At 46.7% G+C, this 25,167-nt stretch overlaps 1 protein-coding gene across 6 annotated transcripts; it reads left to right on the top strand.

The window, feature by feature from the left end:
• The first annotated feature begins 919 nt into the window (after nt 1-919).
• Nucleotides 920-25,167, top strand: LOC120374265 (osteocalcin-like). 6 transcript variants are annotated; one of them, XM_039493692.1, is made up of 7 exons: nt 920-940; nt 4,259-4,432; nt 7,883-7,972; nt 11,365-12,155; nt 20,043-20,078; nt 22,722-22,794; nt 23,855-25,167. In XM_039493692.1, exons 4-7 carry the CDS (start codon nt 12,095-12,097, stop codon nt 23,982-23,984), a joined length of 300 nt encoding a protein of 99 aa, XP_039349626.1. In that variant the 5' UTR covers nt 920-940; nt 4,259-4,432; nt 7,883-7,972; nt 11,365-12,094; the 3' UTR covers nt 23,985-25,167. The 6 variants fall into 6 exon arrangements, with proteins under 6 accessions (XP_039349626.1, XP_039349615.1, XP_039349605.1 ...); XM_039493681.1 differs by lacking the exons at nt 920-940; nt 7,883-7,972 and adding an exon at nt 1,561-1,610 and having other exon boundaries at nt 11,365-11,446; nt 11,536-12,155; XM_039493671.1 differs by lacking the exons at nt 920-940; nt 7,883-7,972 and adding an exon at nt 1,561-1,610 and having other exon boundaries at nt 11,365-11,461; nt 11,822-12,155.

Here is a 25,167-nt window from a genome sequence, read left to right as displayed (position 1 = left end):
ACTATACACTGAAATGTAAGTACAATATTTATATTCCAGTTTATTTTATAATTATATGGTAAAAATGAGAAAGTCAGCAATTTTCCAGTAATAGTGTGCTGAGATACTTTTGTATTATTATATCTGATTTTGTAAGCAAGTAGTTTTTAAATGGGGTGAAATTTGGGGTACGTAGGACAAATCAGACTCCTGAAAGGGTACAGTAGTCTGGAAAGGTTGAGAGCCACTGTTTTAGGGGATAGCAGCAATGTTCCCTCTAATTATTTCCATCCATGTGCAGAATGATTTTTGTTATGTGCACCAATATGGAGGTAATGCGTGGATGTTCGCCACCAGTAGAAACAAAAAACCTAGATATAATGTATACTGTATTTTTTAAAAGTTACCATAGGGATAATTACTCCGGCCAGGACAGGTTAGGCTTTTTAGAACTCACTACACAAAGAATTAAATTTAAGCATAAGTGAGAAATAAAATTATGAAAGGCATAGACCAGTCAAAAAACTAAAATAACAGCATTTTGAAAGAATAAAATTACAGAGGATATATGTGCATTGCAGGAAGTACCAAGACGTAACAAGAACAATAATAACACAGGTATGTATTGGGAGGTGAGTGTGAAAGAGACAGTGTGTGTGTGAGAGAGACAGAGGATGTGTTTGTGTATGTGTGTGAGACAGAGAATCATGTGTGTGAGTGTGAGAGAGACAGAGACAGTGTTTGTATATATGTGTGTGTAGCGGGGTGGTTACCTCTCTTGCCCTGAGGGGGCTGTGGAAGGGCAAGATGCCTGGGCTGATTGGGAGGAAGCAGGCTCAGCTGGGGCCACACCCCAATCAGGGCCCAGCTGGCCCTATAAAGGCTTGAGCCAGGAGCTCAAGCAGACAGTCTCTCTCTACATTCAGAGAGAGAAGGGCCTGGCTGCAGGGAGCTTAACCAGGTATCTGGAGCGGCACGGCGTGGGGCTGGGCGAGCTCCCAGTGGTTCAGTCCTCTGTTCTGACCACTAGGTTGCCTTATTTCTTTCCTTGCTTTTCCTTTTAATCAGTTAATGAGACTTCTCAGTCTCTCTGGCCTAGGAAAGCCACAGGCTGCAGGCCTGGTAAGGCCTATTAGGTACTGGGTTGTAGGAGGCAGCGCACAAGTAGCCAGAGGCAGCAGGTCCAAACCCCTTTGCCTGTGATGAGTGGCTTATACTGCAGTCTGCCCACTGAATGGGGGCTAGATGGATACTGGGCAATAGCCAAAACTGAGGGGAAGTAGGGATAGTGGGTGGGGGTTCCCTGTGTGTGGGGTGACCCTGAGACTGAGGGGTTACTGCCAAGGGGGCAGCACCCAAGAAAGGGGAATGAGAGAGGTAAGGCAGATCACTGGCTGGCAGAGGAAAATTAGCTAATTCCTAAGGATGACCAGCAGGAGGGGTGTGTGTGCGTGGGCTCATTCAAACAGCAGCAGCTCCATCCATCCTGCTCCTGAGCCCTGTCCTCCCTCCCCTGCTCTGCAGAGATGGGGTATGTGGTGGGGGAGGGGGACAGCGTGACATCACCCCCCCACACACACTCTGCACAGCAAGCAGGAGGGTCCCAGGAGCAGCTGGCCAGGGGCTCCAAGGTAGAGGGCAGGAGCAATGTGGCTACAGAGCAGTGGGGGGAGGAGCATGGGCTGCAGGTAGCATAGGCAGGGGAAGGCTGTGCCTCCCCAAACAGCCTTGCATGGCCCTGCCCACACTCTGCCCCTAGACTCCCACCTGCCTGCTTCCAGTTCCCTTCCTGCTCTTCTGTGACCAAGAAGCTGGGGCAGGCAGGCTGGGGCTGGTGCGCACAAGGCCCGGGGCTGGTGGGGCTGTGGCCATGTCATGCTACCCATCCATCAGCCTGCCTGGTGCTGGGACCATGCTGCCCACCCAGTGCTCCAGAGCTGGGGGTGCTCTGGCCACACCACCTTTCTGGGGCTGGGTGTATGGGCTCTGGTCGGGAAGAGGGGCAGAAGGGGAGGCGCTGGGGGCTAGCCTCCCCCAACTTTTCACCTGCCGCCCATGGGGAGAAGCATCTGAACACATGTCGTGGGATATGCGTGGATCTGCTAATCAAGTGCACAGCATTTGATTGGCTCTTGGGTGGCCATGCAGCTGCACAGCTTAGAGGGAACACAGGACAGCAGAGAAGGGCTTTCTGTAATCTGTGTGTCCTCAGAAATTATTTCAACAGTAGATATGTTCCTGGTACACCTTGTGTCAGGGAGTCTGTGTATCTTTGGCTGCAAATCCATTATATAGTCTGACAAGGAGCCTGAATATTAATTTTGTTAAAATAATGTAAGATTGAAAGTTGGTGACTGCTGGGGAGAATGTCTTAAAAGAGCATGGCAGCTAAAAATAAATAAACACATCAATAACCCTAATTTTTAGAAACCCTGGAAATTCCAAGTTAAGGTTATACTTAAAACCACCAATGTTTGGAAGTGCACAGTTAAATTCACCCAAACAGATTTAACTTTGTCCCCATCTCTGCCCACACGTCATCAGAGATCAAGTTGCATCTTGATTTCAGAACACCATGCACAGACCACCCAAGGATTCACGTCTCAGTCACAAGAGAAGAATACAAACATCTGAGACACTGTAACTTATATCAACACCAAAGAGGTGGGCAAAGCCCTTCTGACATTATCAATAGAAGCTAGTGCTGCCATACACAAGCATGTAAATACCCCCAGTCCATTAGCAACCAGAGCTGTTTGGATATCTGCAGCTATGGGGATCTTAAAACACATAAAGTCTTCTCTATCTGCTAAATATACCTTGCTTCAGTACTCAAGGCTCCAGGCCTCCTCAGATTCGTATGCAAATACCCAAATATAGAAGTGGAAAACCACCAAGGGCTATGAGGTATAAAATGCCAATGTGTTGATATACTGTGAAATTAAGCATAGATCCTCATCTACTTTACATATTATAAACACAGATCTTCCATAAACAAGCTTGAGCCTTTGTCAAATTCACAGGCAAAGTTGGGACATACACACCACAGAAGCATTTAAAACTCTTCTATATATGAAACCTTAATCAAAACATTTGTAAGGGCACGTCCTCGTTGCAATAAAAGACCTGTGGCATAGCTGCAGCTGGTCCAAGTCAGCTGACTTGGACTCATGGGGCTTGGGCTGCAGGGCTAAAACTTGCAGTGTAGATGTTTGGGCTCAGGCTGGAGCCCAGGATCTGAGGTCTTGAGAGTGGGGAGGGGGTCAGAGTCCAGGCTTCCTGAATACCTACACCAGGGATCAGCGACTTTGGCACGTGGCTCACCAGGGTAAGCCCCCTGGAGGGCCGGGTCGGTTTATTTACCTGCTGCATCTGCAGGTTCGGCCAGTCACGGCTCCCACTGGTCATGGTTCGCTGCTCCAGGCCAATGGGGGCTGCGGGAAGCAGCACAGGCCGAGGGATGTTGGTCTGGAGAGGCGAACCGTGGCCAGTGGGAGCTGCGATCGGCCAAACCTGCGGATGCGGCAGGCAGACAAACCAGCCTGGCCCGCCAGGGGGCTTACCCTGGCAACCCACGTGCCAAATGTTGCCGATCCCTGGCCTACACCATAATTTTTAGCCCTGTAGCCCAAGCCCAAATCAGTTGACATGGGCTCTGAGATTTGGTACTGTGAGTTTTTTACTGCAGTGCAGAAGTAGCCCAAGATTACTAGCCAGCTTTGCCACAGTGCAGCTATGCATGATTTAGCATCCTCCTGGTCAAATGCCAATCTCAGTTTCACAGGTGTAAATCCAGAATAGCTCCATAAACTTCAGTGGAGTTACTCTGGATTTAGCTCACTGCACATGACACCAGTATTTATTTCTTAGATTATATGATAATCTCAGAGGGTGGCAAAGGGTGGAACTGATTTCATGTTGTTTGGGTGCCCTGAATTTTGCATTTATATGCTTTCAATCTTTTTTTATTTATCATTGTTCTTTGACGGCACTTTTCCCTGAAGTTATATGTGTTTTCAATCTTTGTTCAAGTTTAATGACTTTTTTTTATTTATTAAAGTCAATGTTTCTAAGAATGGATCTGTGACAGAAACCCTGGGCAGTGAATATTCTCACATCAAGCCTCTATATGAGGCATAGAAAGTCCACATGGAAATTCTGCTGCCCCTACTGCACAGACACTTCCCGTGCACTGTTTCCTGCTTCTTACAGATCTTTGAGGCTCTACATGGGCCCACTTCCTCCATCCTAACTTGTTTTCTCTCCTCACTGCCCTCAGACTCCCCCTCCTTCCCACAAATGGCTCTGGGATGCCTGTTCCCTCCAACCTCCCCTAGTATATGGAGAAGCTGTTCTGATCCAAGCTTTAGGAAGCATGAAGCCTGCAGATCAAGAGGACCATAGTCTGACAACAAAAGACCATGCAGCTACTGGAGTACCTGCATTGCACCAGGTGAGGATTACAGTGTCCGACATGCAATCACAGGAAGCTCAAACATTATCAAAACTGCATGGAATAACTGAGGGCTCAATTGTGTCTTTAGATGCTGACTGAGATGGTTAGACTTTCTAAACATTTCCTTGAACTTGGAAAACATTTAAAAATATTACAGAAAGAGTTGTATTTTTAAACTGTTCTTTTCAACCAGTTGTAACAGCCCAGTGTGGCGGGGGTGCTGTGGATCTGCCCCCTGCCTGGGGGAGCGCAGACAGAGAGCACCTCTACTAGGAGTGAAGCCTACTCTCCTCCACGTGCCTGGCCCCAGCTCCCTGCCCCTCTCTTTAGGGAACGCAAAGGGAGCACAGAGACTGTAATTGTACCTGGGCCTCTTGTGGATCCTTTCATCCCTCCCTTCCTCGCCACATGTATATGGCTCAGCCCCAGCCACCAACTGAACCTAAATTCTTAACTCTTCTAAACTAGCCAAAGGAACTAATTATTATTGAGCCCAACAGGATGAAACAAAAAGCATTATCTAATTTGTAGTTCAAGTCTTTTTGAGCGATGACAAGCAAAATAAATAAATAAAAAATTAGGAAACTTTCCAGGAAGCAAAATAAATCTAATTTCTTTAAAACATTCATCACTCCACAGTGCCTTGTATAAATTGCTTTACACTTTCACCAGCAAAAGTCTACTCTGCAATCACTTCACACATGAAGCATTTCAGATGGGTTGGTTGGTTTATTTCAGCAGGACAGGGTTGGTTGGTTTATTTCAGCAGGACAGTCTCAAGTTCATAATTAGACTCTACCACAGCTCCAAAATAAAGACTTAACCCTGGGCAAGCAGCATCTGCCTCCTAAACTGCAGGGAGCGCATCACTATATAGCATCAGAAGTGCTGAATTGCATGTTGTAAACAACAGATGATCACTGGCCCTGGCAAAGAGTGGTTATTTTAAAGCTGCAGAAAGTTGTTTTGAGAATTCAGGAGTCTTTTGTGCCTTAAAGTAATCAATGGTCTATTGTTTCCTTAAACTTACTAACTCACACAAAAGCATGGAAATAATATAGGGAAAAAATGTGCAGAGAAAGAAGGAACAAATCTTCTTGCTGTCTGGTTCAAGCAGTCAGGGAAACAAACAAAAAAATATAAACCGCATCTATAAACCACAAGTACATAAAAAATCATACAGAAAGCAAACATCCTAGAGACAGACAGATTCCCAGCTGGTGGGAAGTGGCACGACCAAACTTTATGAACTAAAATTGATTTACATCAGTTGAGAATCTTGCCCAGCTTAGTTTAATCTTCTTGGGTTAGTTCTTCTCTCATTTACATTACTCAGGAGGACTTCTAGCCAAGTCAATGGAATTAAACCAATGTAAATTCACAGTGAGAGGAGACTCAAACCCCATGGTTCTCAGGCAAAAAGCTAATTTGGAATAAAAGAGTTAAAAGCACTGGTTGGGTTGAGATACAAACTCACACAACCCCAGTCCTTCCCAGATCAAAGGGAGGAGGTGAATTAGGTTTGCTGAAAAAAGAAAGCATACACTGTAGAGAAACAATATCACTTACGTCAATTGGATTTACAGTTTTCTGCTACATATCCACTCACACCAATACTCTTTTTTTAAATGGCTCCTGTTGTGGTGACAGAAGTGCAGTTCTGACAGGGAACAGAGAAGAGAGAAGCAGGCATTACTAATGATTCCTGTTCTATGGTGGCATTGTCTGTGTATGGTAGATGTGTATACTCTCGTTGTCAGGACTGGGAATGAGGAGGGGTGACCATCACCAAGGATTCCTGCAATTACTGCATGCTGGTGGCTCAGCTGTCTTTAGTTTGAATTGTCTGGAGATTTATAGAAAGGCCTCATATAACAAGGGGAAGCTCTAGGCACCAGCAAAGCAAGCACATGCTTGGGGCAGCCCATTTGTAGGGGCAGCAGCCGGCAGGGATCCAGCATGGGAGCTGAGAACCAACAGGGGGCCCTAGGAGCTGTAGTTCCTTGGTTAGCTCCCTGCCTATAGAGCCAGCCCTGGAGCAGGGAAAGAACTACATTTCCCAGCATTCCCTTGGCCACTACCAACAGGAAAGGAAGGGTGAGGGAGTGAGGTAGCTGAGACCTCATGCTGCAGCCTGCTGAGAATAGAGAGCTGCACTGTGAAGGGTAGGGAACCATATTTTAACATTCAAAAAACTAGCACTCTCCATGGGGAGGGAGGGTAGCCCCACCCTGCCACCATCCACTCCCTCTGACTGCCCCCCCACAGAAACCCCAACCCATCCAACCCCCCCGCTCCCTGTCCCCTGATCACCCCCCCCAGGACCCCTGCCCCTAACTGCCCCCCAGGATCCCACTCCCTATCTAAGTGCAGCTGGTCCTTGTCCCCTGATTGCCCACTCCCGGGACCCCTGCCCCTAACTGCCCCTTCAGACCCCACCCCCTATCTAAGCCTCCCTTCTCCCTGTCCCCAACTGCCCTTCTGAGACCCCCAACTTCCCGCCAGGACTCCACCCCCTACCTGTCCCCTGACAAACCCCTGGGACTCCCATGCCTATCCAACTGCTGCCTGTCCCCTGACTACCCCCCCTGAAACCCTGACCCATCTCACCCCCCCCTTCATCCTGCCCCTGATTGCCCCCGAACCTCCGCCCCATCCAACCCCCCCGCTCCCTGTCCCTTGACTGCCTCCCCGGAACCTCCTACCCCTTCTCCAACCCCCTAGCCACCTTACTGTGCCACTCTGTGCAGCGCCAGACACACTGCTGCATACATGCTGCTGTGCTCCCCCACGGAGCCACAGCCCCCCCTAGCACCTGCCTTCCAGATTTGAACACCTCAAAATTCAGGAGTGCTCAAGCTCAGTTTGGGCAGCTGTTACTTCATTTCTCCCAAATTGAATATACTGATCCACTGTAACTTGCTGTAGAAAAAGTAGGGTCAAATTGAGCAAGAAATGCTTCTCAGTGGTTTTTAGGACTGGAATTGCTACTTTTTTGTTTGTTTAAAAGGAAGACAGTGATATTGCATTGGCAAATTCCCCATAGAAACAAAGAGTGGAACAAAAGAATAATAAAGGCACCTCAGCTTTTCCTCATTTATGGAGGACAATCTTATAATATGCATCCAGATATCCTCCAATCACGCAAGCTGAAAATTGTTCCACTTTACTGTAGTTCTGTAACCATATGGGAACCAATCCTGTCTGTGTTCTGTGCACATCTAAAATTCCTGCTGAATGACCTGCCCTGGGAGCGAGTTACCAGTGACCCAGAGCTGGGGTGGCAGGGGGTGTGGCTGGGGGGAGAGCCCAGGGCTGGGGCAGCAGGGGGGTGCGGCGAGGAGCCCAGGGCTGGGATGAGGGGCAGCCACAATTTTTTTTGCTTGGGGCAGCAAAAAACCTAGAGCTGGCCCTGCATATAACTTTTTCTTAACTCCTGCTCCTCAGGCCAGACCATCCTTTGAACTGTTCCCAGCAAGCTGAAATAATCTGTGGCGTATGCAGTGCAGCTTGGTGAAAGTGAGCTATTTTCAAAAGGTGAAACAGGTTTTTAGAGGTTGAAAAAATTTTAATAGTAGATTTTAATTTTTTTTAAATGGGAAGAGTTGAAATGAGCCCATAGGAAGTTCTGGTAACATCTGTGGCGGGGAAGGGGGAGTGCATGTTGCTGAGGTTTTATTGATCCTCATCTGAATTCTGCCAGGTAGTCCATGTCCTCTGAGACTGATTCTAACATTCTAAACAGATGCTTAAAAACACCCTGCCTCTTTCCCCCAAATGTGCAATTTCCCCACATGCCAGATCACAAATTTACCCAAGTTTGAGACTGTAGGACCGGCAATATTTTGTCTGATCTCATTATGCATCAAGCTTAGAAATGGGTTCACTACGTAACTTGAAAGGGGAAATTCCCAACTTTCCAGTGGGGCTCAAAGCAGAACTTACTTCTAGCTGTTGAAAATCCCAAGATATCAGACCTTAAAGTTGTAACATTTTTATGTCTGAGCTCTGAACAGATGAACAAATGCCAATTAAGGCACATGGAGTTACCTGTGTAGAGGTATAAGAAACAGTCACAATGCAATAAAAAAGGGTTCTGATATGTTTGTAAAATCTTTTTTCCCATGTACAATACATGGCATGTAGAGAATAAAGCATAATAAGGTATGATATAAAGGTTTTAGCAGTGCTCATTTGAGATCACCTGCATAATTTACTCATGGCTGCACCAATTATGAGCAATGCAGCCATCTAAAACTCATGTTTTAAATCCTTTATAGCACCCCACATCTTCATGTATTCCATACATACACATTGCCATGATACATGGGACACATTCCATCTTAAACTGGAAGCACTTATTAAACTAAATAAATATAAACTATAGACACAAATAAGCAGACTTCCACACAGCTTGAGTTTCAGCTATGTCTCCTTTATTTACTAGGAAGCATATGCTTTCTGAAAATCTGTACAGAGCCCAGAGGAATCTAGTGGCTGAATAATGGTCTCCAAGTAAATCTATTATTAAACACTTACACACATAGATATTATAGATAGGAATCATAGCAAGGTCTATACTTAAGGCTGCCTAAGGGTTTCCATTTTAAAGGGCATTTTTCCGTTGTTTTTTCAATGCTTTTTTATTTTCAGCTGAAATTTGATATGTTTGCTCTCAGTCAAGGGACGCATTTTTTCTAACGGTCCTTCCAAATCCAGTGAGCCATTTTCAAGTATGAAAGGGTGAAAACTGCAGTTATTCTACTAAGAAAAATGTTATGCCCTTTCTTTGAACAGCTCCAGAGCTGATGGAATCTTAACATTTGGCAGAAACATGGCTCCTAGGTTGCAGATGTGTCTTTGATTGATCTAGTGAAAATCACATCTGATTTGGCAGAGTTAAGATTTAATAAATGTTGTGCACACATATGCACTGTACTTTCTCATACCCATACACAGAGAGATAGCTGTATAGCACACATACACACACAGATATAATGGACCCTTGGATAGTGCAGCAAGAGCTGGGGGAATGATAGAGATGTATGCCTATCCCACCATTCACACACAGGGAAAAATTAACTAAGAGAGGCCAGGACCGGACAAGACTCCATCTCCATAAAGCTTAACAACCATTATTTACAACTGACAGCACTAACTGAATCAGTTTCTAGGAACTAGTTAATATCCTCTTACCTCTAGATTTGCTGCAGGGAGCCCTGGGATTTGATGTCGCCATGCAGCTTATGCCCAGGGGAATTCAAAACTGGCTTGTTCTTTTTTGCCTCTGGTCCTAAACACACCTTCTGGCTGCCAAGATAATATACAGTGCAGTTCTCTACCACAAGAGGGCCCAAAATCCAAAAGTTCAGGGGAATGAATGTTAAAAACCTCCCAAAGCAAACTCTTGTATCATACTGAACATATCCAGTGCTGCCTGATGAAACCAGATGGCAGTTTCCATTGCTGATGGGTGGCTGCTGCTGTGTTTCCAGGAAATAGTGATTATTATTATTATTTATTTGCATTACTGTACTGCCTAGAATTCCCCTTACTTAACTTTAATTTTAATTTAACCCCAATAAATCACGGGGTTTATCCTATGGGCAGATCTCCATCTTCTCCCCTCCTCTGTGTTTTATTTAACTACTATCCTTAAACTAAATCTGTGCACTGTATTTCCTGTCTTCTGCCTTCCTCTACTCCAGTGAAATCATTTCTGCTTCTGTCCTTCACCTGTTTGTCAGTCTTTCTTCTGTTTCTCTTCATCTCTCTTTCTTTCCTCTTCTCCTTCCTTCCCTCCCTTACATTCAGTACCTTTCTCTACCTCAGCCCAAGCTCAGCTGACCACCCAACTGTCATTCTACCCAGAGCTCCAGACCCCTCTTGAAAGCATTTTGGTTTCACCTAGACTCCCTAGAGGGGCAGGACTCCATCTCAGATACTCTTCTAACTCTTACAGGGTCATTTGCAGTGGTGTTGTAGCCATGTCAGTCCCAGGACATTAGAGAGACAAGGTGGGTGAGGTAATATCTTTTACTGGAAGTTGGTCCAGTTACCTCACCGCCTTGTCTTACAGGGTCATCTGTCATATGCAGTATTGTTGTAGCTGTGTCGGTCCCAGGATATTAGATAACCCAGGATATTGGATTCTGTTGGTCTAATAAAATATATTACCTCATCTTTTGATGAGGTAAATATATTACCTCATCATTTCCCTTTCATCCTTCAATGCTGTGCATCTCCTCTTTTTTTCATCCTACTGGGTTTCAGCCCAAACCTATATAGTTGCCCTTTGTTCCTTCTTCCTAATCTTTAACTCACTGTTCCTTCTGCCCCCTGTTGCTGCCACATCCTCCCCATTTCCTATGTATACACATGCTTTGGGGCGTCTAAAATCACCAAACACAGAGTGAAGTGCCATTTTTGAAAACTGGGCTCTGGAGGGATCACTTCCTCTTCCCCTTGCCATGCAGCGGTCTATTTGGCAGGCATTTAATAGTGTACAAACAACATCTTAGGACAGGAACTATCAAATGTCGTATCTACTTGACGCTACAGGGGGAATTTAGGCAGACAGAATGTAACTGCCCAAATTGCAATTTGGCAAGGATACTGGGGCTAATTCTCTTTCAAAAAGCACCGTGGGACATTCAAGTGGTATATATAGGCCTAGCTGCACTGTCTGACCCCAGAAATGTAGCTTTGGTTTTATACCTTATCTGAATGACACCACCTCCTGCAGCAATGTGCCCCTAGCTTCATTCTGGGGCATTAGTTCAAATCAGTCTTGATTTGGATGAAAGCAATCCCCTAATGTGTCACCAAGACCATATCCTGAAACAACTGGGCACGGTGCTGCTTAGTTTTGAGATTGGAACAGCTCAGATTACTAACCTTCATTTCCCCCTTCTGTCTTCTCTGCTTAGCTCCCCCTGGCCCAGCACTGTACAGTGGATCGTTCCATATGATTTGGTCTGGAAGGAGTTCCAGAGCGGGTCAGAGGAATAGGTGAAGAGTGATGTGGTGAGTTCCTTCCACACAAGCCAATGTGCCGAGCTTGCCATATCCAGTGTTACCATTTTCCACTTCTCTCACAGAAAGAAAACTGCCTCTGTGGGGACCTCAGCATGCCAGAGACTGGACTGAGATCATCTTATTTGAGCTGACGCAGGATTTGATTAAACTCAGATTGTCAGAGGTGTAAGATTGTTTCATTAGCAAAAATGGGTCATATGAAACCCCCTTCATCGGCTGCACCACATCATGACATGATGGTTCTCTCCCATTGCCTCTCCTCCATGCAGCTGGAATCGCTTTCTCGCTCCACACTAAACTATGGGATGTTTGCAATTAAGCTTTTCTTTTTTTTCCCTTTAAAAGTAGCATTCAGAGCTCCATAAAGTCATCTGGAAGTGCCATGAACCTTTGGACTGAGATGGATGTGTACATGGCTGCCAGGACCGGATAGCTATTGGCCCAGATGTGAAGCTTTGTGTTGGAGCTGGGACACAGGAATGTCAAAGTTTGAGAGACTCTGGCCAGAGTCCTGATCTCTCCAGATGGTCACAGGATATAAAGTGCAGCTGGGAGGCAAGCTCCAGAACCCTCCTAGAGAAGCTCTGAGGCTGCAGAATCGCATTAGACAAAAAGGAGGAGATGAGGAAACTTCTGGTGCTGCTACTCCTGACCCTGGCAGCCTTCTGCTATTGTGAAAGAGGTAAGGGGACACAGCATTTATCTCACTTGCAGTGTTCACTGAGTGTATTATTGAACACTTAAAACCTGAGAAGCCTGCTTGCTCAGGAGAAGACCTGCTTTGGGGCTAGGCAGTATACAACGGGCTATTGCACTGGCAAGGAGTTATATTATTATATAGGTCACAAATAAGAATGGGTTTGGGGGTCTCCAGCCTAATCCCTAATAAACATTTGCCTCCACTAGGACGCAAACTATTGCACACCTGGGCATGACTGGCAATCTCAGAAATCCAGGTTAGGATTTAGGTGAATTAGCAAAGCTGGGTCCCCAGTTTTGGACAAATGGACTGCGCTGCAGGTCAGAATTGAGGGGAATTGTCTAAACTGCATGGACCATGGGGAAGGCTATGTTATATCTGCCAACACTGGAAAGTTGTACAGTACCCAGAGACATCTGAGGAGAAAAATAAAGCTACACCTTTTAATTCCATTAAAATATGTTAGACTGGGAGAGTTTTTGAAGGCACAATGAAAAAAATGGTAGTGATACTGTTAAAAAAATATGGTCATAGGATATAAGCTGCAGCTGGGAGGCAAGCTCTAGAACCCTCTTAAATAAGAAATAGCTATAGAGGAGTGAGCTGCACAGCTGGAAAGGGGGAGGGAGACCTAGATCTGAAATAGCAGGTGTTCAGCCTCTCTCTGCTTTGGCAGAATGGACAGGGATGCTGAGACAGGAAGGGTAGAAAGCTTGCCCTGTACTTGCCTGTACTATGCCAGTTCTCGTCAGTGTTGAATTCCTTAGTGTTAAAGATGACCCTGTAAATTAAATACACTCCCACAGGCATCAGATTGGTGAGAAATTAGTTAATATTTTGCAATACGGTTTTTAACCTTCGATTGTTTTCCCCTCAGAGAGCTTCTCTCCTTCATTCCTGGTCAGTCTGCTCTAAAGCAGCTATTGTATTCCAGTCTGTTCATTAGTCTTGGTCTAATCCTTTATCAGTTTCCATGTGGAGTGCAAAATGCAGATAGGCTCCACAAGCCTAGAGATTTCCAGAAGGCTCCATTCTACAGCAGACAGAATGTTGCCCTCTGACATTTTGTAAGGAGCCATTGTCTCCTGGCATAGGTGGCACAGTTTGGATAAAACAGGAACTGGCCAGTACCTTTGCCAAAGCTCAGTCAAACTCCTGAATCTTTCTAAGGTTAAAAAGCATTAAGTTAAAGACTCCCCATTCCCTCTCATCTGCAACCTTCTCCTCAGAGGAGGAGGTGAAGGGGGTATCAACTTGGTCACTACTTTTTACCTCCCTTACTACAATCCTTCATATGCTGCCTCACCTGCTGGTAGTGTCTAGTACAGGAGGCTGGGAGTCAAATGTCCTAGTGTCTATTCTCTGCTGTGTTACCTTAGGGCTTAGGCAAATCATTTACCTCTCTGTGCCTCAGTTTTTCCAGCTGTAATATGGGGATTATAGTGCTTTCCTAAGTCACAAGGTCATTGGGAGAATTAACTAGTTAGTGCAGGGGTAGGCAACCTATGGCATGCGGGCTGATTTTCGGTGGCACTCACACTGCCCGTGTCCTGGCCACCAGTTCGGGGGGCTCTGCATTTTAATTTAATTTTAAATGAAGCTTCTTAAATGTTTTAAAAACCTTATTTACTTTACATACAACAATGGTTTAGTTATATATTATAGACTTATAGAAAGAGACCTCCTAAAATGTTAAAATGTACTACTAGCACGTGAAACCTTAAATTACAGTGAATAAATGAAGACTCGACACACCACTTCTGAAAGGTTGCTGACCCCTGAGTTAGTGTTTGTAGATCACCTGGAGATCCTCAGATCAAAAACACTGGAACTATTATTAATCACACTATTACTAAGACTCTGAGGGTTGCTGCTCTGCTGGGTTCTCTATGGCTAAGAGCTGGGGGATTCAGTGCAGTGTGGCAGACAGCATTCTAGAGGACATGAACTTCAAATGAGCAGCAGCACTGGGGGACAGGTGAATGGGAAGTACTGGGGCAGGATGACAGTGAAGAGGCTGCCTGGGGATCTCTGACTAAAGATTGGGGTGGTGGTTCACCAGGTGGATGTGAAGACTACTTATCTCCTCTAGCGGCAGAAGGAAGTGGGGAGGGATAGCTCAGTGGTTTGAGCATGGGCCTGCTAAACACAGGGTTGTGAGCTCAGTCCTTGAGGGGCCACATAGGGATCTGGGGCAAAAATCAGTACTTGGTCCTGCTAGTGAAGGCAGGGGGCTGGACTCGATGACCCTTTGGGGTTCCTTCCAGTTCTGTGAGATAGGTATATGTCTGTTTATTATTATAAGGAGATGGGGCAGAAGAAAATTGGCCATGCTAGCTTCCCCATCCTGCCACTGGTGGCAGGTTGTTTGCATAGCTGAGAACAGGAACTGGGGACTGCTTGGGGGTAGAGTTCACTTGGAACATAGTGAATGACACACCTACCAGTTTCCCCTTTCTCTTCACTGTGGTGAATGTGATACAGCAAAACTGCCATTTAGCTTTCAGAAGCTGCTAGGTAAAGGCCAGATTCTGATGCCCTTGCTCAAGCTGAATAAGACCTTACTCTGCAAATCAGACCCATTGAAGTCAATGGTACTACTTAAGTAAGGTATATTTAACATGAGCCTCAGGGTCACAAGCTGAACCTAAGTGACTTAGAGTCAAACTCGGAGACCCAGACTCATGCTGAATAGCTCCTTTCTCCACAAATAGTCTGCAGGGTCTGATCAGACATCAAATGTGTCTTGCTGATGTAAATGCACACAGTGCTTTGGAAAAAACAACAAAAAAAACCCCACAACCCTCCCCTCAAAGAGTTTACAATCTAGCAATTAATCAACACATTTATTTTCCTAAATCTTCTTTGTACCCTTAAATACACTTCTAAGACAATAGCAGATGGGATTTGCCATGGGTGAAAGAGCGATAGGTGAAGAACTAAAGAAGAGCCTGGGTGGTTTGGAGTGGTAAGCAGAGTATGGGTCCCATGAGCCCCCAGTAAAATCAGAGGGAATTCCCCTTGGGTGATTGCAGGGACCATCGAAGGTTAGAATTAAGAACATAACATAAGAACGGCCGTACCGGGTCAGACCAAAGGTCCATCTAGCCCAGTATCTGTCTACCAACAGTGGCCAATGCCAGGTGTCCCAGAGGGAATGAACCTAACAGAAAATGATCAAGTGATCTCTCTCCTGCCATCCATCTCCATCCTCTGATGAACAGAGGCTAGGGACACCATTCTTACCCATCCTAGCTAATAGCCATTTATGGACTTAGCCACCATGAATTTATCCAGTCCCCTTTTAAACAATGTTATAGTTCTAGCCTTCACAACCTCCTCAAGAATGACATTGTTACCTACAGTGGGTTCTTATGTTCTTATGTCCCTAGCCTCTGTTTGCCAGAAGCTGGGAATGGGCGACAGGGGATGGATCACTTGCTGATTACCTGTTCTGTTCATTCCCTCTGGGGCACCTGGCATTGGCCACTGTCGGAAGACAGAATACAGTGACTCCTCACTTAACATTGTAATTATGTTCCTGAAAAATGCGCCTTAAAGTGAAACAATGTTAAGCGAATCCAATTTCCCCATAAGAATTAATGTAAATGGTGGGGTGGTTAGGTTCCAGGGAAAAATTTTTCACCAGACAAAAAACTCTATCTATCTACACACAGTGTACATTTAAAAAAAAACAATTTAATACTGTTCACAGCAATGATGATTGTGAAGCTTGGTTGAGGTGGTGTAGTCAGAGGGTGGAAGAAGGTGGGGTATTTCCCAGGGCTGCCCAGAGGATTCAGGGGACCTGGGGCAAAGCAATTTCAGGGGCCACTTCCATAAAAAAAATTGCAATACTATACAATGCTATATTCTCATGGGGGCCCCTCTGGGGCCCGGCGCAAATTGCCCCACTTGCTCTGCACCCATGGGCGGCCCTGGGAAAAATAAATCTTCTGCATCTTGGCACAAACCCAGTTTTGAGAAAAATTCTTTACAAAGTATCACTGGTTCTCAGCATCAGCTAGTTCTAAAAGGCACTAAAGCTCATTAAAACGGTTGGACAAATATTTTTCGTCAAAACTTTTTCTGGATCGAAAACTAGGGGTTTTTAAAAAGCAGAAAAAAATCACGGACAATATCTGCTATCCTTCAAAATTTGTTGTAGTTTTTTAAATTGAAAAGCTGAAATTAGTCTGCCAAAACCTGAATATAGTTTGGGGTTTCAGAAGTGTGTGGCCAAATATTTGCTGCTTGCTGTGTTTGATTGTTTAAAGAAACAATAAAAAAATTCTGCTTAAAAAAAATCCAAAACTTTTGGATCTCAGCTTATGACCAAACGCCTGAGTCCATCCAGTCAGAGATTTTTCCAGGTTGCTGATACTTTGCTGGCTTTCTTGACTCATATCTGTCTCCATAACTTTGGGTTCATTTAGCTTAGAACATAAGAGCAGCCATACTGGGTCAAACCAAAGGTCCATCCAGCCCAGTATCCTGTCTACCGACAATGGCCAATGCCAAGCACCCTGGAGGGAGTAAACCTAACAGGTAATGATCAAATAATGATCTCTCTCCTGCCATCCATCTCCACCCTCTGACAAACAGAGGCTAGGGACCCCATTCCTTACCCATCCTGGCTAATACCCATTAATAGACTTAACCTCCATGCATTTATGTGTTTCCTAGAGACTGGCTCCATGGGGTCCCTCACAAACTGGAGATGGTTACTGTGGGTTTGTCTTTAGTATAGCTTATATACATACTCCACGAACTAAGCATTTGAGCTTGTTCCAGAATCTGGGATGAGCCTATGTTGTGAAAACTGAAATGCTCAAAATAGCACATGCATGTGCATGGACACAGGGTGCTAAAATTAAAATAACACAGTGGGTCTCAAACTGGGAGTCAGGACCCCTCAGGGGGTCACGAGGTTATTACTGGGGGTCATGAGCTGTCAGCCTCCACCTCAAACCCTGCTTTGCCTCCAGCATTTATAATAGTGTTAAATATATAAAAAAGTGTTTTTAATTTATAAGGGGGTGTGTGGGGGGGTCGCACTTACAGGTTTGCTGTGTGAAAGGGGTCACCAGTAGAAAAGTTTGAGAACCACTGAATTAACCCCTCTGAAGCCCCAGGGAATGCAGGGGCAAGGGGTCTCCCTTAGTAGGGTTGGGAAGAAGCTAGGTGGTGTAGGATATTGCTCTTCTCATGTGATCCCTGCCCCAGTGACTAATTTTAAATTAGGGAATACCCTCTCCTGACAAGAATGTCCCTATGGCACTGAAATTAAATGTAGACTGTAATTTGGCATTTGAGAAGTGAAAGGGAAATGGAAAAGGTAACAGCTTGGCTCTTCTGCAAGCCTCAAACTGCTGAATGAGCTTTAGGGTAGGGAAGGCTGTTCCTCCCAAACAGCCTGGCCCTGCTCCCTATCCGACCCCCACCCACTTCCTGCCCCCTGACTGCCTGCCCCCCTCAGAATCCCCAACCCATCCTGCTCCTTGTCCCCTCACTGTCCCCCAGAGTCCCCACTCCCAAGCACCACCCCAGGACCTCACCCTGTTCCCTGTCCCCTGACTGCCCCAATCCCTATCCACCCCCGCGCTGAGTCCTGACAGACCCCCAGAACGCCCACAATCCAATCCCCCATTCCCTGTCCCCTGACCGCCCCACCCTCTGTCCCCTCCCTGTGCCCTGACTGTCCCTGGGACTCTGTGCCCTGTAGACAACCCCCCCGGCCCTGGCCCCTTACCCCCAGCTTTTCCTCTCACCTGGAGCCTCAGCGCGTCTAGTAGCGTCCCTCAACAGAGGCAGCGTGTCTCCGGCGTGGCCCCTGAGCTCCGCCCCGCTCAGAGCCGCGTGGTCAGGGGCAGGGCTGCGAGCTCCAGGCTGAGCTCAGCTCCTCTCCGGTTGGCCTGGAGCTCACAGCCCTGCCCCCTGACCACGCAGCTCTGAGCGAGGCGGGGCTCAGGGGCCCCTCCAGAGCCCCGCTGCCCCGCTATCCAGGGATGCTCCTGGATGGGCTGAGGCTCCGGGAGAGGGGCGGAGACGGGGTCTGGCTGGGGCCGGGGAGGGAGCCCCGGCCGTTCTTGTGGGGGCCCCTGCAGAGCCCAGGGCCTGGGGCAAATTGCCCCAGTTGCCCCCCACCCCCTGGGCAGTCCTGATATTTCCCAGGGAATGCCTTGCTGCTAAATGATGAACTAGCACTTGGCTGAGCCCTCAAGGGTTAACACGTTGTTAATGTAGCCTCTCACACTCAACAAGGCAGCACAAATGGAGAGGGAGGGAGACAGCATAGCAGACAGAGACAGACACACACCTTGTGTGTGGGAGAGAGAGAGAGATGCACACTGCCCCTTTAAGTAAGCTGACCCATTCTTAAGTGCATTGTCTTTTTAAGTGGATCAGGAAGTTGACAGCAGCTGCTGCCCCAAGTTCTCTTTGTCTCTCTCCGTCTGTGTCCCCACCCTGCTCTATATGGAGAAGGGGTAAGTGGGGTGCAGGAGCTTGAGGGAGGGGGACACGCTGACATTAGCCTCCCTCTTCCCACCCACCCTAATGCACAGCAAGCAGGAGGCTCCCGGGAGCAGCTCCAAGGCAGAGGGCAGGAGCAGCACATGGCAGTGGGGGGAGGGACACCTGAACTGCCCGGCAATTGATAGCCTGCTGGGCGGCTGCTGCACAGGAAACTTAGGGGAGCGGGGAGCTGATGGGGGGGCTGCCTGTCCACCCCAGTTACAAGCCCCCACCAGCTAGCTGCAATGGGCTGCTCTTCCTGCAAGCAGTGGACAAAGCAGGAGGCTGCCAAACGACATTAGAAGGGAGCACTGCACAACCTTAAACGAGCGTGTTCCCTAATTGATCAGCAACGTAACAACGAAACAACGTTAACCGAGAGGACTTTAAGTGAGGAGTTACTGTACTGGGCTAGATGGCCCTTTGGTCTGACCCAGTATGGCTGTTCTTATGTTCCTCTTTAGATGACTGGAAAGCTGGTGGGGTGACATGATCACAGGCTTTACATTCTTCCCTGTACCTCAGTTCTGGTCTACAATGCTCCAGAGGGCAGGACTATTCCTAAGTATTTTAATACCTGCCTCTTCTTCACATTCTGTCAAAGGCCCTCAGCAGATCAGAGAGAACAAAGAAACAAACCTTCCCAGTGGAGAAGGAGGAGAGATGGTGCCATCCAGGCTGTGTCTACACTAGGCATTTGGGGCAAAATTTCCCATTATTTCTACCACCACTGCATCTCTTTTGATAGTATCTGTATCTCCCTCCCTCATTGAGCAACACCATTTCCCTTCCCTTGGCATTTTTATCACTATGTCATCTTGCTCCAAGCAAGCTGAAATGACACTATGTATATGTCTACACTAGAGCTGGAGATATGATTCCAGCACCGGTGGACATACCTGTGCTAATACTGATTGGCAGGAGTGGCTAGCCATCCTGAGTATGTACCTATGGTCTTGGACAGGATCATACTTGGATGTATAGCCCCTCCAGCTGCTCACACTGCTGCAGCCACACTTGTTTTTAGTGCATTAGCTCAATCACAGTTAGTTCAAGTATATCTTTGTGAGCTGAAATTTACATCTTCCAGCTCTAATGTAGCGATACCCTGTAAACTCTGGTGACATTGATAGTACTGAACCAGTATTAGCAATGGTGGGAAATTTTTGCCCCAAACTTCTAGTGCAGACAAGGCCCTAGTGGGGGCAGAGAGATAAAAATTCCCATTGTGGGAAGGGAAATGGTGTTGCCCAATAAGGGAGGGAGATACAGCCATCCAATGGGGGCCAAGGACTGGAATCACATGCTTGGTTCCTGTGTGGTATCCCCTGACTCCTGTTCTTTGTTTTCCAGATTCAAAGGACACCTTGGAATCACACAGTGTTGAAGGTATCTTGCTATGACTTTCCCCCATCTCTGCACCTGTCTCAAGCCCTGCATCTGCCTCCATCTTTCCCTTTATCAGTATTAGGGAATGAGTGAGATGCTTAGAAAATCCTCTCATTTCTTTCTCCTTCCTTGACCAACACTGAGATCTACAGCAGGTATCACCATGAATCTTCTCGTCTCAGCAGAGCACCCGTGACAACTAAAGGTCCAATTTTCACATGACCTGGTGGAACAGGTGGAACCCTGCAAACAGTAGGAAGCAGGCAGCAGTGACATGAGCAGGCTGAGGTTTTCAATTGTCAGATAAACCAGGACATGAGGCAGGCCCAGCCAACAATCACGTTGCTCTGGGAGCTACATGGGAATTAGGGTGTGAGCTAGCTGAGGTAGTAGCAGAATGGACGGATACCCATCATGGGAGTCACAGAATGGCAAGGCTCCTCTATTGGCTCATCACAGCAGGAGTTAGAAACCTGCACCGAGCTGCTCAGTTGGTAGTTCTGCTGACTTGCTGGAGCAAGAGAGGCTTATTAGCTCCACTAGGATATAAGGGAGGTGGAGTGACAAAGAGAGCTACGGTTTGGGACAGAGAGATCCCTTCAGGGAAAACCTAAGAACAGCCAAGTGCTGGGAGAAGGTTTAGGCTGAGCTTTAGGTTGTATGACTGCAATTTCAACTAGCAGGAAAAGGGTAAGTTTGGACTATGTACTGACTGCGTATTCTGTTCAGTTCGGAGTGGGACCTGAGTTTAGGGTCTGAAACGTTTCCCTGCCTCTCACTCTGCTCTGCAGCCTGGCTCACAGAAATCCATTAGGAAAACTATCCCCTGGCTCTCTTGGCCCCCTCTGTCCCCTCTCTTGTCCCATAGGTCGAGGAATAAATTGCCGCTGGGGATCATTAAAGCTGGAATTTCCCAGAGAACCAATCAAAACATGGGTGGGAAGGGGGGGGGAGAGAGAGAGAGAGAAAGTTCTTTACAAGAATGGTTGTAATTGCTGGCACTTCTTACAGTGAAGGTTTATTTGTAGGTGGTATTTCAGACATGACCTGAGCTCAGCTTGCCAGTTGGTCCCCAGAGATAACACCTTCTGTCCCCATGAGATAAACAGCTGGGCTCTCTCACTGGCCAAGTAATCTGGCATCAGAAAGAACATATTGCTGGCAGTTGAAAGTCTGGGTTAGGGAGATGAGATGAGCTGGAAATGGTACAATCTCTATGCGGGAAGAGCTTGGCGGCCCTCTCAGAGCATTCCCCAAACACAGGTATCCAAAACTCTCCATGCAGTGCTCAGTGTGCCGGGGCAAGGGGTGCAGGGTCCTCTGTCCTCTCAAGACTCTCCACAAATGAGCACCAGGATCTCTCTGCAGAGATTACCGGTGTATTTCCCCATTGGCAATACTCTCAATGTGATATATGCCATCATGTGCCAGCAATGCCCCTCTGCCATGTACATTGGCCAAACTGGATAGTCTCTATGCAAAAGAATAAATGGACACAAATCAGACATCAAGAATTGTAACATTCAAAAACCAGTAGGAGAGCACTTCAATCTCCCTGGACACTCAATAACAGACTTATAAGTGGATATTCTTCAACAAATAACTTAAAAAACAGACTTCAACGAGAAACTGCAGAACTGGAATTAATTTGCAAACTTGACACCATCAAATTAGGCCTGAATAAAGGCTGGGAGTGGCTGGGTCATTACAAAAAAATAATTTTCTCTCTGTTGATACTCACACCTTTTTGTCAACTGTTGGGAATGGGCCACATCCACCTAATTGAATTGGCTTCATTATCACTGACCCCCCACTTGTTAAGGCAACTCCCATCTTTTCATGTGCTGTATATTTATACCTGCTTACTTTTTTCCACTCCATGCATCTAATGAAGTGGGTTATAGCCCACGAAAGTTTATGCCCAAATAAATTGGTTAGTCTCTAAGGTGCCACAAGGACTCCTCGTTGTTTTTGCTGATACAGACTAACACGGCTACCACTCTAAAATCTTTCCTAGCACTCTGCACACATGGGCACCAATATTCTTAAGCACAGCCTTCTTACAGTCCCTTAAAGGTATTCTGGCTGCAGTGTCTCAGCAGGCAACAGTCAGTGACACAACCTCCATTGCCTTCAGTCACCTTGGGGTGCTCTGTGGACCTTGATACCAAGGCTTCACTGTGCAGTGGCCAGTGTGACAGTCCATATTAGGTTGGATCAGACTGTATAAAAGAAGGCAAGACTCTAAGGTCATCAGGACTGGAGAGAGAAGGAACCATGTCCCTGCAGATTTGGGGCTTGAGTCTCTTCACCTACTGCTGTGACCCCACTAACGGCAATAGCTTTGCTCCAGATTTACCTCAGAGTAAGTGACAAGAGAATCATGCTCCTGGAGTTCATGACCAACTGGGCCCCTGAGACCAAGCAGGTTTGAGTGGAGGGGGAGATAGGTCCCTGAAGCTGTGGAAGATAGGGAGGCGGAACTGTGGAGGCTGGGGTGGGTAGATGTGCTCTGGGAAGTAAGGTGGGGAGGGACTGTGATAAGGGATAGCAGATGTTCCATCTCCAGAGGACACTCTAGTTTTTGGACTATAGGAAGGCAGCCCCAAAGCTCTAACCTACTCTTCTATTCTCCCATGGCAGGTGTTAAGGTAAAAAGAGAAATGGCCAATGCCTTTGTGAGGAGGCAGAAGAGGTCCTACCCCTATTATGAAAGGTAAAATCTTCCCTGCCTCACCAGTTGGGCTCAGGACTGAACTCTGTATTGATTATTTCAGAGGGGGATAGGAAGGCAGTGGGATGTGGCAAGGAATTTGATTCATGTCTGTGATAACATCCTCACACACACAAGCAGAAAAAAGAGGATGCCAGAGATACTTACTGGAGACAAGTGGCCTATTCTTCCTCAAAGGGCCATAAATATCCCCTGAGGAGTCTCTGACAGACATAGAGTGACCATAGTCAGCTTTACATCACCTCTGTAAGAGCCCCCAGCACAGGGGCATGCCAGATGTATTGCTGGGAGTACTCAGGAAGGGGGGGGTACTTGGCCAGCATTCCTAGGCTGCTGATACTTCTGGCTACTTGGACTGCCCTTAGGGGCGAGGGAGAGTGGGGTGCAAATTAGAGGCTTCTCTAGTCTACATCAGGGACTGAAGCAACCCGCTGCACAGGGTGCACTAAGGAGGTTTCATCTTTGCCTTCAGTTCCTGCACAGAGCTCAGCTCTGCTGCAGGGATGAGGTCAGATCAGACAGGCTCTTCAGTCTGACTAGGCCCAGATACTACAGCAAGCAGATCTTTTTTTATAACACTCCTGGAGACAGGGACTCGGAGAACTTCAGCTGACAGGTTGACACAAGAACACGCTTCACATACCTCCTGGGAGCATCTTTGGATAGTAGTTAAAGGCCTGGGTTTAATCCCCAGTCAGTAAAGCTTCTGAAAGGATAACTAAGGTTCCTGGGTAAAGTCCCAGCTGATAGACCCGACCCACTCCCCTGGAACAATAACCAGGGAGCCTGGGTTCTATCTTTAGCTGTTAGAGCCTGGTGGACGAGATGGGGAACTGGCTTCAATCCCTAACTGATAGAGCTCCCTGCCACCCTTGGACATTAATCAAAGGGGCTAGGTTCTAACCCGTTGTAGGTAAATATTATATTCACTGTAAGGGAGTCCATCTCTAGGGAATGTTGGGTAATTACTGTCCCTGAGTTCAGAAGGTGGCATAGGAGTCTGATGAGTCATGAGTGGCATCTTTGTCTTTGTCTACTGCAGGTACTATGAAATGTACAAGTCCCCAATGGAGCTGAGGAAGGAACAGTGTGAAAACTACGCCCCCTGTGACTACCTGTCAGATCACGTGGGGTTTCATGCTGCATATCAGCGTTACTTTGGGAGATTCTGAGGAAGAGACTGTCCCTTCCCTCACCTGGCTAGGGTCCAGTCTGACCTCCATAAAGACTGGGGTAATGGGAGGAAGGGAAGGAAGTAAAAGAGAGATTTAGATTGGGCCCACTTCAATTCTGCTCAGCACTGATGAGAGCATAATGGCAAAATTTACCCCATGTATCCATTGTCCAGTCTAAGACTGCTGAACACTAGTTGTGATCCTTGTACCAGAGGCATTCCTCCAATGGCCTCCCATGGTATTTTGAGCTTCTTCAGAGAAAGGAAGGTGAGGAGAATCCATCTTATCTGCTTGCCATGGAAGTTCCAGAGCAAGTATAGGAAGAGGAGATTCTTCTGAAGAAACTCAAAATATGACAAAGGGTGGCAGCAAGAACTTTTGTGCTCCCTCCCCTCCCAAAAAAGTACAAGGTGAGGGGTGACTAATATGAGAAATGCAACTGTGTGTGTGTGCGCGCGCTGTGGAGAGCAGTGATCCTCATGCACCCACTGGAATCGGGGGGTCCTGCTGCTTCCTGTTGGGGAAGGTTCAGCAGTTTGCAACCACCAGGTTCCAGGGTGGGGTGATCATCCCAAGTGTATGTTAGTAACAATGCATGAGCCCCTAAAGGTTTGGTGGGTCCATTCAACTAAGCACCTTGATTTCATATACTTCACTGAGCTTCTTGGACCTGCAAAATTGGGGTGAAAATCTCTGGTGCTTCTGATACACCATGTTTCTGGTCAGGCTGAAAATACCCGAGCAAAAAGCTGTTCCTCATAATTAGTTTGGCACTTATGTTTCTGGTCCTGACTCAAACAAACAAACAAAAAATGCAGAGGCAGCTGTAAAAATAAAACAAAAAGTTAATTGAACTTTTATGAATCTTCAAAAAGAAAAAAGGGGGTCAGTTCAGGGTTGGGTTGCGTTGAAGTTGGGTCAGTGCCAAGTTTATCCAAATTGGTTTGTCTATCCCCAATATGTATCTTCCCTCTTTGCAAATTCATGCAGGCATCTTTTTATGAGTTTTATGCATTAGCAACTTTCTGAAGTTTCACCTGTACCATCATATATTCTGTTCTGTAAGGGAGATATCAGGTTCTCCAGAGGGGCAGGTGTCTGCTCAGCAGCAAAATTCGCATGTTGGCTGGTGAAATCATCCCCAGCTGTTGGCTATAATAAACGCTGGTTATGTAAAGCA

Source organism: Mauremys reevesii, linkage group 1, assembly GCF_016161935.1.
Source record: "Mauremys reevesii isolate NIE-2019 linkage group 1, ASM1616193v1, whole genome shotgun sequence".
NCBI classification, from domain to species: domain Eukaryota; kingdom Metazoa; phylum Chordata; order Testudines; family Geoemydidae; genus Mauremys; species Mauremys reevesii.
This window is presented reverse-complemented; position numbering and strand designations above follow the sequence as displayed.

What these genes read in the sequence shown, in the direction of transcription:
- LOC120374265 (XM_039493692.1), top strand. Translation starts at nt 12,095, where the DNA reads ATGAGGAAACTTCTGGTGCTGCTACTCCTGACCCTGGCAGCCTTCTGC. An exon ending in GGAATCACACAGTGTTGAAG is followed by an intron (nt 20,079 to 22,721) that starts GTATCTTGCTAT and finishes CTCCCATGGCAG; the next exon opens with GTGTTAAGGTAAAAAGAGAA. An exon ending in TCCTACCCCTATTATGAAAG is followed by an intron (nt 22,795 to 23,854) that starts GTAAAATCTTCC and finishes TGTCTACTGCAG; the next exon opens with GTACTATGAAATGTACAAGT.